At 39.2% G+C, this 12,500-nt stretch overlaps 1 protein-coding gene across 1 annotated transcript in view; it reads right to left on the bottom strand.

Moving 5' to 3' along the window:
* LOC137997675 (nose resistant to fluoxetine protein 6-like) overlaps positions 1–12,500 on the bottom strand; it is a 54,382-nt gene that overhangs the window by 10,296 nt on the left and 31,586 nt on the right. The window contains exons 6-14 of the mRNA XM_068843810.1: positions 11,811–11,984; positions 10,149–10,242; positions 9,175–9,267; positions 7,786–7,954; positions 7,199–7,278; positions 6,365–6,484; positions 3,988–4,138; positions 707–917; positions 333–475 (exon numbers count right to left, since the gene is read on the bottom strand). Coding sequence (XP_068699911.1) covers positions 333–475; positions 707–917; positions 3,988–4,138; positions 6,365–6,484; positions 7,199–7,278; positions 7,786–7,954; positions 9,175–9,267; positions 10,149–10,242; positions 11,811–11,984 — 1,235 coding nt within the window. The remainder of the gene's footprint in view (positions 1–332; positions 476–706; positions 918–3,987; positions 4,139–6,364; positions 6,485–7,198; positions 7,279–7,785; positions 7,955–9,174; positions 9,268–10,148; positions 10,243–11,810; positions 11,985–12,500) is intronic.

Genomic DNA, 12,500 nt, shown 5'->3' with positions numbered 1-12,500 from the left:
CAGAGCAGTGCATTGCAGGGCAATCGCTTGTTAACTCGCACTTCGAATCCCATTCAAGCCTGGATTTTCCAGGATTGATCTTTGTAACTTCCATTTTATGTTATGTTCATTCCACACTTCACATGTATGAAATTTCATATATTATATTAGCTTATTTTGATCGTGTTGAAGGCCTGGGACTGACGTTAGGTCATCCTATCTATAAATAATTATTTCCTCAACCTAACATAAGTTTAGTCACATTTGCTTTATAGTCAGGACCCAAGAATTTTGAATCAAAGAGTGATGATGGACTGCTCACAAAGACAGTATTGTTACTTTATTCAACTTACCCATAGTTCGTCGGTGTATTCTGTCGTGTGATGGAATGACGCGAAAAAAGCTTGCAGAACAATCACATGCAGCAAATACGCACTGTATGTCAAACGGCTCAGTGGAATCCAATACGACGCAGATAGGAATTTGTTTACAAGACCTGCAACAGAAACATTATACGAGGCAGACTTGGACGCCGGACGACAATTTTATCTCCAATGAAACGTCCACGCCGTCAACGATGAACATGTGCATGTACGTGTTAATATGATAATCATTCGGTATTCCTTAGTTTTCACACAATTCTCCAATATTTAGGGATTAACATGTCACTTTAAAAATAAAGTTTATCATCAGAAGAATTATTGTATTGATTGTGATTTTTACTTACTTCCATATCCTTTGTTGCAAGCGTAAATGACCCATGCAAGCGCCAGACCCCACGTAAAGCGACTAAAGGAGCCGTAAGTAATGTTCTCAGCCTTATTGAATGGCGTGCCTCCTTTCTTGGTAGAAGGATAAATACCATACACAACAGCCACACCGAGACCAGTTGCCACAAACCAACCGACCAGACAAACAATCTGTCTCGGTATTTTTCTCTGCAATCAAAGTAATCAAGGATACTAATTAGTGACGTCATAACCACAACTTGTAAAAGAAAATTGATATTTTTTCATCAACTTCAACTTCAACTTCAACTAAAGTTTAAGCTATAAGAAGTAAGACACACACACACTACCTGCATTTAGCAAAGGTTATTCGAGGCAGGCAGTGTGGGGACGCTACATACATGTCACCATATTTTCACACAAAAAAGACATTTTACAGAAATATACGAGGAAAGAGAGAGAATTATAGTAATAATAGGAAAATTAACATACGTGTAAATAAGTAAAGAAATAAGGAATTATATTACAGTGAATTAACTTGTTCCGTGTTTAATTTCATTTGTAAGGGTGTCTATGTCAGCATAACTATCCCGTCTTTGAAGATCGAGTAGTAACAGATTTTGCTTTCGTTTTTTAAAAGCGTGCTTTAATTTTTTTTTTTTTTCCAAATTCTCAGGTATACTGTTCCAAGTTTTAGCCCGGATGCTAGCGAAAATTTTTTGCTATGATTTAATCGAGAGTATTTCCAATAAAAAATTACCATGTCACTGATGGTATATATATATATATATATATATATATATATATATATATATATATATATATATATATATATTAAAATAGAAGTATATTACATAGAATCAGTGTGATCCAATAGAAAGCATGAAGGGCGAGGAAAGCGATTTTGCGGTCTTTGCCTCATAGGGAAGATTATTCCAGAGCATTGCACCACTATACTTAAAGCTGCGCTTCAAAAAATTTGTGTATGGCCTTGGAAGTGATAGATCAGTCTCGATATTCCTAAGATTGTAATTTATGTTAGTATCATTTAGCTTTACAAAGGAGTTACTCAGTTGGGGGGCAGATAGATCATTGAGGATTTTATACATAAGGGTAGCCTTTGTATGGAAGCGCCTGGTTTCAAGGGATTTCCATTTCAGGTTATTCAACACATCTGTTCCTTGTTCTTTTGAAACCGCTTACTTAAGTCAACGTTTAACTTGAAAACCTCTGTTCTCTTCTTTCAAAATGAACAAAAAGGGGTGAATTACCAGTTGGAAAAATCTGCAGTTGGTACTATTCTACTTTACACGGGCCAAACGGAAAATCCTCATTAGTATTCCATTACACACGACGGCGCACTATAAAAGGCGTGGTGCCTTAGCACGTGGTAGATGATTTGAAAATCAACTGCGGTCGCATACAGAACTTTGGGATAATTTGTGGAATAAAAAATTATTTTTTTAACCCCCGTTCTTTTTTCTCGCGCTGGGCTAGAATACCTTTTACGGGTTTCATCCCTTTGTTGGTGTTTGTTGATCGATATCTTGGATAATCAGAGCGTGAAGTGATCCCCCTTTTTTCTAACAGACTTAACTCTTTAGAGTGCAATGTGAAGTGCTAGTTTTCTACTCCATATGAACCATGTGAGCGTTAGCCCTACTAATGGAAATATGCCCACAGGAAACTCTGACCAGGGTGGGACCGGTTAGATCACCGCTGCTCTACCGACTGAGCTACAAGGACAGACGGGAGCAGGCCGTGGGAACTGAAGATGTTAAAGTCACGGCAATGAACAAGTACAAGTACAAGTAAGGATTACGTTTTTTGCAAACGTTGGCCGTGTAGCACTTATATTTGAACCGACTTGACTGATTAGAGTGCAATGTTTTCTTTTTCTTGAACGTAATTGTTTTTTGACTGACATCATCCTAGACATGACTGTAAAGCTTTACGTCCGTTGCAATTCTTCTTGAACACCCGAACAAGGTCTAACTTAGGTGATGACATGGTGGCTACTTCTCATTGCAAGCAGATGTCCCATATTTTAATACGCCCATAGGGACGTATAGTTTTAAAAAGCTTTCCTTTGGCAACCCTTGTTCCACACTAAAGAAATTTAGCATACGGCATAAATTTGCCTCTTGCCAGAAATAGATAAAACTTGTTTGAAATTCTCAAAGGAGCGAGACGTAATTATTAAAATGAGAGAATTTCCACGCTTTTATGACCAGCAAAAGTAGCCTGTCGCTTTCCGGACACAAGATGCTTCTATAAATCTATCTACTGTTTTGCTTACTCAGGTTGTTCGGGGCTAGGGGCTATATCACACAAAATGATGTAATTTTATGACACCCAAAATGCCCAAAAAATTGAATGAAACAGTGCAATAACCACTTAAAACTGTTGAACAAAATAAATGAAAGGGAAAAGAAGCCTATATGAACACAAGTGAACAAGACTGAAACGGATTGCATTTGGATAATCTTGAAAAACGTTGGCCCGACATTTTTTCAAGTTTATGGTAAATCATGAGAAATGAAATGGTGGTAGAACCAACTGGGAACTCGGAAAAATCCGAGCCCCAGATGGGATTCGAACCCACGACCCTCCGTGATCTAGTCGGATGCTCTAACCACTGAGCTACTGGAGACTCTATGGCGAGCAAGGGTGAAATGTGGGTAATGACTCGAGCTGCATCACGCAGCTACAGAGTCCAATGACTGACAGCATAGCTCATAACTGCATCGCGCAGTCACCTTAAAGCATATCTGAGATGCGGCCAACCAACCACCCAAGTGAGCGAATGTGAGAATGATATAAACACATGCGAAATGACTCTGTAGCTGCGTGATGCAGCTCGAGTCAATACCCACATTTCACCCTTGCTCGCCATAGAGTCTCCAGTAGCTCAGTGGTTAGAGCATCCGATTAGATCACGGAGGGTCGTGGGTTCGAATCCCATCTGGGCCTCGGATTTTCCCGAGTTCCCAGTTGGTTCTACCATCATTTCATTTCTCATGTGTTTATATCATTCTCACATTCACTCACTTATGGTAAATCGCTTTGATAAAGGTTTTTTTGCTCAGAATCATCTTTGTGTTGTGACGGTAATTTTATCAGTAAAGAAATTCCAGATTACCATTTTCGAGTTTTAAACTCGTGATTAACTAAAGATTTCCCCTAAACACTTTAAACAACGTGACAGCCCCTTACAGAATGCAAACATCAGTCGAAAAAATCTCTAAAAGCGATCGAGAATAGGTCTTTGTCTACTTACCAATGGGCTTAGACGATGTGCTGATTCTTCAGCATGGATCAGATACCCAAGGACCATTCCCACAAGATAAGGTGAGATGCGACAATATGGTTTGATATACAACAGGTCAGAAAAATTATTTTCAGCACCGTTTTGTTTCAGATGAGGCTCCCTGAAAAACAAAAACCACCATTTCCTGGGAAACAAGCAGCCTGGATCATGCAGGGTTGGGGAAACTAACCGCTCACAAAGCAATCAGTGTTTCCGGAATTGTCTGGTTGACTGCGTGTGGCTTTTCTTCGGGTATTCTTTTCTCCAAACGTCAACCCTCTCAATGAATGTGATTTTACTTCATTTGACTTTGTTGTCACGGTGCTGTTTTATTAATTTGCTAGTTTTCAATCGTGGAGAAAGGTTTCAAAGTAAAGGAATGAATCCCTCTAATTGCTAAACGCAAAGAAAACTGCAAGCAATGCAACTAAGTTCTTTCGCTCTCACAGTTTGAAACTGGCGCAGTAAAGAAACAGTAAAACATCTGTAGAAGAAAACATATTTCTTACCTCTAAATCAAAAATTCGATCAACACTTCTTTCTTTTTTCATTAGGAAAAACATGACAAAAGCCCTCGCGATGCATGATATCTGTAAAAATACTAGGGGAATTTCTGGCATGACTAACATGCCAAGAGCCTTTTGGAGGTTCAGTAAAAGAAAGGGGAATTGGTTTCTATACCGATTGACGAAAAAAGCCTGTGATTCCCAGGAAAGAAGAAAACAGTTTGCAAAATACATGACAGCTGCCACGACTGCCATGTGCAATTTGCTTCGTTGACTTGGAATTAACCCTGTGTCTTTAAAGTGGCTATGAAGTGAAATACATATTTTGCTTATTCTAAAGAGCTTTAATATTGATGAAGAACGGTGTTTTCTATTTTGGAATATCTTCTCTTGTTTCCGAGATATTCAAGTTTTTGTTCATGTCGCAGTTCCCGCAGGTATTTATTTTTAAGACACACTACAGTTACAAAACGAAGAAGACAATGTTGGCGTAAAAGAGGGGGAACACCGCTCCGCGATCTGCGTGCCAAGAACAAAGGCACATACAGAGCGTAAAATGGCATAGTATGAAAAAAACTGAAGCTTGGGGAAGTCGCTGCGAGACGTAACCGAAGCGTGTACCAAGAGGTGAACCCATTTTTTTTTAAACTTGACGACAGCAAAACCTCCAAAGGGAGGGAGGGTTTTATAAAATTCGTAAACAGTAAATGTACTCCTCACAGCAAGACCTTCTTTAAAAATGATGACGTAATAACGTGTACACATGCCTGCAATAAATCCCAACATTAAGATATATCTCCGAAAATATTGGATGGGTGTTGTTCAAACTTGGCACCAGTAATGTACATCAGACAAGGCACAACGTGACAACCATTACAATGTTACCATGATAACACTTGTTTCCAGTCCCTCTTTGCAATAAACCAAATACTGTCTGTATCTAGGATTTTGAACAGGTAAATACAGGCAGATGGTCAGACTTGAAATGCGTGTGCTGCCCATAATGTTTTACACCTCTGTATAAGATTAACAAGAGTGAACATGTCTTATTACGACAATAACAACAAAATTCAATCCTACGAAATGATATATGAAATTAATCATATACTGAAGTGCGGATATGAAATCAAGTAATGCTATGATCTTCACAGTTATAAATGCAATTTTAGCAATTTTCATATCCGCAGTTCAGTATATGATTAATTTCATATATTATTTCGTTCATTGATTCACCCCTCACGAGAACATTAGAACCCACAAATGACCAGTTCTCAACGTCTTCATGCATGTAGCTCAGTCGGTTAGAGCGTCGCACCGGTATCGTGAGGTTACAGGTTCAAACCCCGTTGGAGTCCTGAATTTGTCAGGCTTCTCAACGCAATTGCTAAAATTGCGTCCATAACTGCGAGGATCATAGCATTACTTAAAATCAATCCTGCTTTAAATAGACCCAGCAACAAAAAATGATTGCCATGGCAACAGCATGGTAGGTATCATTTTGTGTCTTGTTGACGTAGATTACCGATGCCAAGTTTGAACAACACCCATCCAATAGTTTTGGAGATATTCTCAATGTTGTGATTTATTGCAGTCATGTGTACATGTTATTACGTCATCAATTTTTGAACAAAAACTTGAATATCTCTGTAACGAAAGACGATATTCCAAAATAGAAAACACCGTTCTTCATCATTTTGAAAGGTCTTTAAAGTGAGAAAAACGGTATGTTTTACTTCATAGGCACTTTAAATGGTTTTGTCTTTCTGTTCGTAGTTGATGTTGTTAAAAAAAAAAACAAAGAAACATGGAAAAAAAAAAACAAACAATCATCGAACACTCACCCACCGCCCCGGCCGAATAGTATTACTTTTAGTTCATAGTAATCAATTATCACTGCTGTGACAACAAAAGAAATCCCGAGAAGTCCACCCACACTGGCAAACACTCCTTTCCACTTGAATCTAAACGAAGAAAACAGAACAGTGCACGTTAAAGCGAGTTTGGTTTCAAGTGGAACTTTAAAACGAGGAACGAAAATTTCAAACAAGTCGATCACAGCACCAACAGCAGAACGGTCAGTAACTCCTTTCCAGCTATAACAGCTTATATTTCTCATGCCTATCCTGCTAAGCGTCGCTTGAAATAGCAGTCGAGGGCTAGTTTGTTCGATCCCTCTTTCCCTGGGGATAGGTCTTTACAGATAGGCAAGTCTTGGAAAAGACTTTTGAGGTTTGTAGTCCTGGAAATATTGGGGGAAGTAGTTGTGGAAAGGATTTCTGCAGCCACGATAACCTAAGCTCAAGTCCACGACGGAGTAATTCATGTTTCGCCCTTATCAAGTTGTTGAAATGTCAGAGACGAGGCAAATCAATGAAAGGCAAGTGAGGGGACCATTTGTTAATTTTGTCTCTAATCTACACCTCATATGCCTTTCATTTTGTTAAATTCTCACGCAAACCCAATAAATTGAGTTGACCTCAAAAGATACGGCTTCTATGCTCAGTTGCTAGAGCATCGCACTGACATCTTAGAGTTTCTGAGTTTGAATGTCATTGAAGTCCAAAGAATGTTCTGACTTTTTTTGGGAATTATTGCTTAAATTGCCTCGCTACGTGCAATGATTTTCCGTTCACTTCATTGCCGCATGTTAGCAGTTGTTGCATGGTAACACCTACCTTTTGACCAGAAATATGACCAAAGGACTGATGATGTAAAACTGCATGTCATTAGCGAGATACCACGACCAGCCAAGACACTGCAAACCACATCATAACATACTTTATCATCATCACAGTACATTAAACTCTACGCGATGGCAACCTTATGAACTGCAAACGTTAACCCCACCTGGGGTAAGAGGTTACTAAGGAGCAGTTCATTGGGAGTAAGAGAAAACCAAAATTTTTTAGCACTTGCGACTATTGTGCAGTTTGATTTTTAGCCGTTTTGGGTGATTTGTTTGACAATGGAATGGCCGGCGTAGCAAGCGTCTCCGTGGGGGAACACGATTTTTGACGTTCTGGTAGCGCAAAATGCCACGCCCCATTTTTTGCACGACCAAAATCCACGAAAACGCTTGCTACGCGGGCTAATAATGGAATAGCTGCACAAAAACTTCACTAAAAATTGTGAAGCATTCACAGATTTAACAGATGGGTCTACGTGTAGATTTGCATCACTTTGCATTCATCATATTTTGTTAAACAGAAATTTACACGTCTTCTGTCTTCCGATACAAAGGAACCACAAGCGTATACCTTACCTGATTACCCGAATTCGTTGGATAAAAATTGTTGATGTACAGCAAATTTGTCCACCAGTACTTTTCACACAAGGTGCTATTCTGACTGGAAAACCAATATGGACCCTCACCAAGAAATGCGTACAAATTGGAATAAAATAAAATCACAAACATGTAACTCGGTGTCAACCTAAGAAGAAGCATGGCACGCAATAAATAAACAAATCAGTAGAACTCAAAGGAAATACATGTGCTAAGGGCGACAGGAGCGGGGATACGTGGCCAATTACTGTTTTGGGGTTTAGTTTGATTGTGTGATATGGAACCACCTGACATTTACGGCGATTTTCATGATTCTGCAGAATCTCACCTTCAAGCGCTGAGCGCCAAACTGGGTTTTGGCTTTCATCAATCAAATTTCTGAACATAGCCGGCCGAAGATCGACTCTGCCTTCGGAAAGTGACTTGGAGTTTCGCTTTGTTCACAGCTCGAATACCATTATGATATCCTTTTAGAGGTTCTCCAGTACAAAGATTCGCACAGATTTCATCGTTTTTCCCAGCGTCGAGTTAGAAAGTACAAATGTACCGTGGGAACCAAAGATGCCGATTGATAGGTTGTCAATTGAGTTTGGCATCAGTGGTTTCGGGTAAACTCTTGGCTTGGTTTCGGAAGTTTTAATGATGGAAGCCAAAAGGTAGTTAGGTTGTTGGCGCTTGAAGACGAGATTCCGCAGAGATGTGAAGATCATAGTACGACAACCGTACTTATACAGATCCACGAAATCACAAAATCGCAATTTTAGTCTCATAGAAAAAGTCCCCGAAAGAAGGGACGTGGTTTCCACAGAGACCATCAATATCCTTGCCTTCCAAGAGAACATGAAATTGCAGCCTTCAACTGACATCTTTAATTTTCACTTTTTGTAAACACACTCAAATATACAAGCATGACCTCCCAAATAGCCTCAGTTAGTCTTGCCTTTTGAGCGAAAATAATCACCTAATTCTAGTTAAGAGAAAAGTAAGGGAGGACGAGAATCGAAAGACGGAAAGGAACGAAAGGAACAAATGGGAAGAACATGCAAAACAATTGAGAGCTATGAATTGCAGAGCTATGAATTTACACTAGTTACCTTAGTGAAAACTTCAAGGTTTAAAATGATTGTCGTTCAACAAAGAATACAAAAGGATGTGAATGTTTTTCTTAAAATTAATGAGTTCATGCATCGGTAAGTCTCAAAAACAGGTTGGCGTCTTCTTCCACAGTTTCGCACCACTTTGTGAAAATACATTTTTTTGCAATTCAAGAATAGTTTACACGATCTTTTATCCTCTGATACTAAAGAACATTGCGTACAATCTCTCACAAGAATAAATGAAAGCATACATCGTAAACACGTTTGATACCTCCAAAATCGATGAAAGTAGAACTTGAACAACGGAAGTTTCCCATCATTCTGTTCCATGCGACGGAAGGAAAGGTATGCCACAAGCAAACCACTAAAAAAGGATGCAAATCAAAATAATTTTATATTAATGAGACAACTTAATCTGTCGAAATATCGCACACAAATAGAGACCTCCAATGTCTCTTGTGGTTGACATATTGGCAGTCTGACTCCGCCAGTATGAAGGTTGGTTATTCTATAAAGCAACCAGTATTCTCTATGTCTCTACTATACCTAAACAAGACAGAGTGCAAATAGAATTTTTGTTGTAAAATTGTTCATTGCTTTTTGAAGACAAAAGGCAAAAAAAGGAAAAAAAGTCGCTTTAATATGAGCCTCTGGGGTTAACACGGCCGAAGCTTAACCCGGCTTCTGTGGCATGAAGCAACCGGGAGTAGCACTATTTCCCTGTAGACAGGATGGTAGCCATCGCAAGGTTACACACAGCATGTCCCTAGTATGTCCCTAGCACCCATCCTTACACGGAGGTGAGGAGACACAATGTACAGCAAAGTTCCTTGTGCAAGGAGACAACATAGTGGTAGAACTAGTTAGACCGCGAACCAGCGACCCTTAGGGTGGAAGTCCGGCGTGCCAACAGCACGGAGCCTCCACTCCAATTTGCTACGTGAAGAGTACAAGATATTTTCGACGCCCGAGGAAGCCAATGAACAAAACTTGACGGCAGCCATAATTTCCGTTTAACTCTATCCCATTCAATGACCAATGTTTACGTTGGAAAGGTCACTTCTTTTTTTCCTTTTTTTTTTTTTTTACATTCCACTAGAAGCCTTTAGCGGAAAAGAAACTGAAAAGGAACGGAACGGAACGGTTTTGGCCTACAAAATCAAACTAAAATGGTCTGCAATTCACGCTTGCTTCGGCTAGTAAACTTTTAATGAAGCGACCAACACATTTACACGACTCTTGTACCTTAACACAAAGAAACTGTCGACAGCGAAGAAGGCATTAGAGATAGTGCCAAACGTAAACCGGTGAACAATGTTCAGCCCAAGGAGAATGTCATCTGAAGCAAAATAAGCAGGTTGATTGTTATCCAGGTTACAGATAAATTCTACAGAAATTACCCGTAAGCATGCAACAACGATATCTCAAGTTGATTGGATAGGTTATCAAGTCCTTTCAAATGTCAATTAATTCATTTGAATGCCAATTCAGCAACTTAAACATTTACCCAAAATTTTGAATTTTTACCCAGCTTGGCTTCCTGGGTTTCTCTCCCGAGCGAGAAGGAAAGGCAACTTATGCACGGAGCTCCTCGATGTCTTCCACAACTTTAGCTGACTAATAAAACTCCTAACAGGTTTAAAACCCGCTACAACCAGTTTGAATTTTAACGCCTGTGTAATGGCGGAAGAGTAGAGTAGAGGTGATTGCATTGATGTCACGTCGCGCATACGTGACAGAATATCCAAGAGATTCGTGCAGAGTTTTCCCTTCTCTCTCGCTAAAAGGAAATTATTATAAAGTTAACCTCTGCCAAGCAGGGTAGTTGAAGGCACGAATCAAAGGGTTCTAACTTCATGCTAACAATGAAGCAAACACTTGGATTGCGGGAAACTAAGAACAAGACACCAGACTCTCTCGAAGTCGAGAGCATGTGTGCGTGGGGCGTGTTCTGCATGTTCCACTCAATATTCTCGAAAACAAAGGGAATGTTGAATCGATGTTCAATGAAAGTTAGAAAATCTCAATTTTATTTAGTTGAGAAAGCTCAGCTGTTGCAAAGGAAGCTGGGAAAAAATCCTGGCTTGAACAGGCCTCAAACCCATGACCACGCAATAGTCCATTTTATCGTTCTGTGCTCAGTTACCAGGCCTTTGAATAAAAGCGAGGCTGGAGTTGACCTTGTTTTGATACAAACCTCACTGCTTTTCTTATGTAAATAGCAACTCGTTATCCTTACAACAACATGATTTACGTAAGAAAAGCTGCAATGAGAGTTGTATCAAAGCAAGGTCAACTCCAGCCTCGCTTTTATTCAAAGGCCTGCTAACTGAGCACAGAACTGTAAAATGGTTTATTGAACTGCACTTGCTCTACCAACTGAGCTATTATGCCCGTTGGCAGCTGCTAGTTTAACGGTCAATGAAATGCTTCTTAGAATATCCGGTACCAAACTCATATAAGAACCTATGATTTCGGGGCTCCGGTTGATCAAGTTCTTATTTACCGGGTGCATAGTGGGAAATCAGCCTGAAAATGTTCTTAAAATTTGTTTCAGAAATACTATACATTATACTGGAGATTTAATTAACATACAATGTAAAACAAAAATACTATTACTAATATAAGTAAACATCAACGAATAAAAATTCAACATCAAGTTGTCAAGTAGTTTTAACACTTTTTCACATTTTCTTACTGAGTTCTCTAGACCAACGGCCCCTCTCCTAGCCATAGTACTTTAATATGAGTTAGATTGCTTTCTTATTCTCCCACCCTCTTTCTTTTTATAAAAGTACATGCTTTATTTATCAGACTGAATTGGTTCTTATATAGGGTGCTTTATTGACCAAAGTTCAGTTTGATCTTCTTAATCCACTTGTTCTTATAAGCGGGTGTTGAACTTACTCAGGATTCCGCTTGTCACAATAGCAGTGTATGTATGTCCCAAAATAATCCACCACAAGCTGAGAACACGCACTCCATTGACAGATGTGATAGCACCGGGGGGAACTGAGCAATCCATAATCTTACTGGTGTTACGAGTTATTGAGAAGCACAGTAGAAATCTCACAAAAAAACCTGTGGAAAATTAAAAGTAAAATGAAGTCCAACACAAGAAAAACAGTGTTCCAAGACATAGAATAACCGTGCCAGGGGATTGTCAACTAATCAACCAAACAAATGACGTTACACCTAAAAACAAAGTGTTGTTTGTTTCGATGACACAGAATAAACCAATTTTATCCAAAAATATTTGGCTAAAAAATCTGTGCGAACAGGCCTTCGTCAAGCCAAATTTTAACAGTATTTTAGTAAAATACTGTTAAAAGTTAGCTTGACGAATGTCTGTGAGCACCGCAAGTCTTCAAACGCAACTTGAACTTTAATTTCTACAAAAAACTTAAGAGAACTCCGTTACAGATCGATCAGCGACAAAAGAGCGCAAACTGGTAAGTAGAAACTGCTTATATATGGCGAAGATAGGGCAAAGGTAAAAGGAAATTCATGTAATATTCTAATTGGGTCCTCAAAATAAACAGTCATAACAAAGTAATCGGTGTAAAGCGTGTCTGTTACAGCAGGAGTGTTCCTTCC

The sequence above is a fragment of the Montipora foliosa genome, chromosome 1, assembly GCF_036669935.1.
Source record: "Montipora foliosa isolate CH-2021 chromosome 1, ASM3666993v2, whole genome shotgun sequence".
Classification (NCBI taxonomy): domain Eukaryota; kingdom Metazoa; phylum Cnidaria; class Anthozoa; order Scleractinia; family Acroporidae; genus Montipora; species Montipora foliosa.
This window is presented reverse-complemented; position numbering and strand designations above follow the sequence as displayed.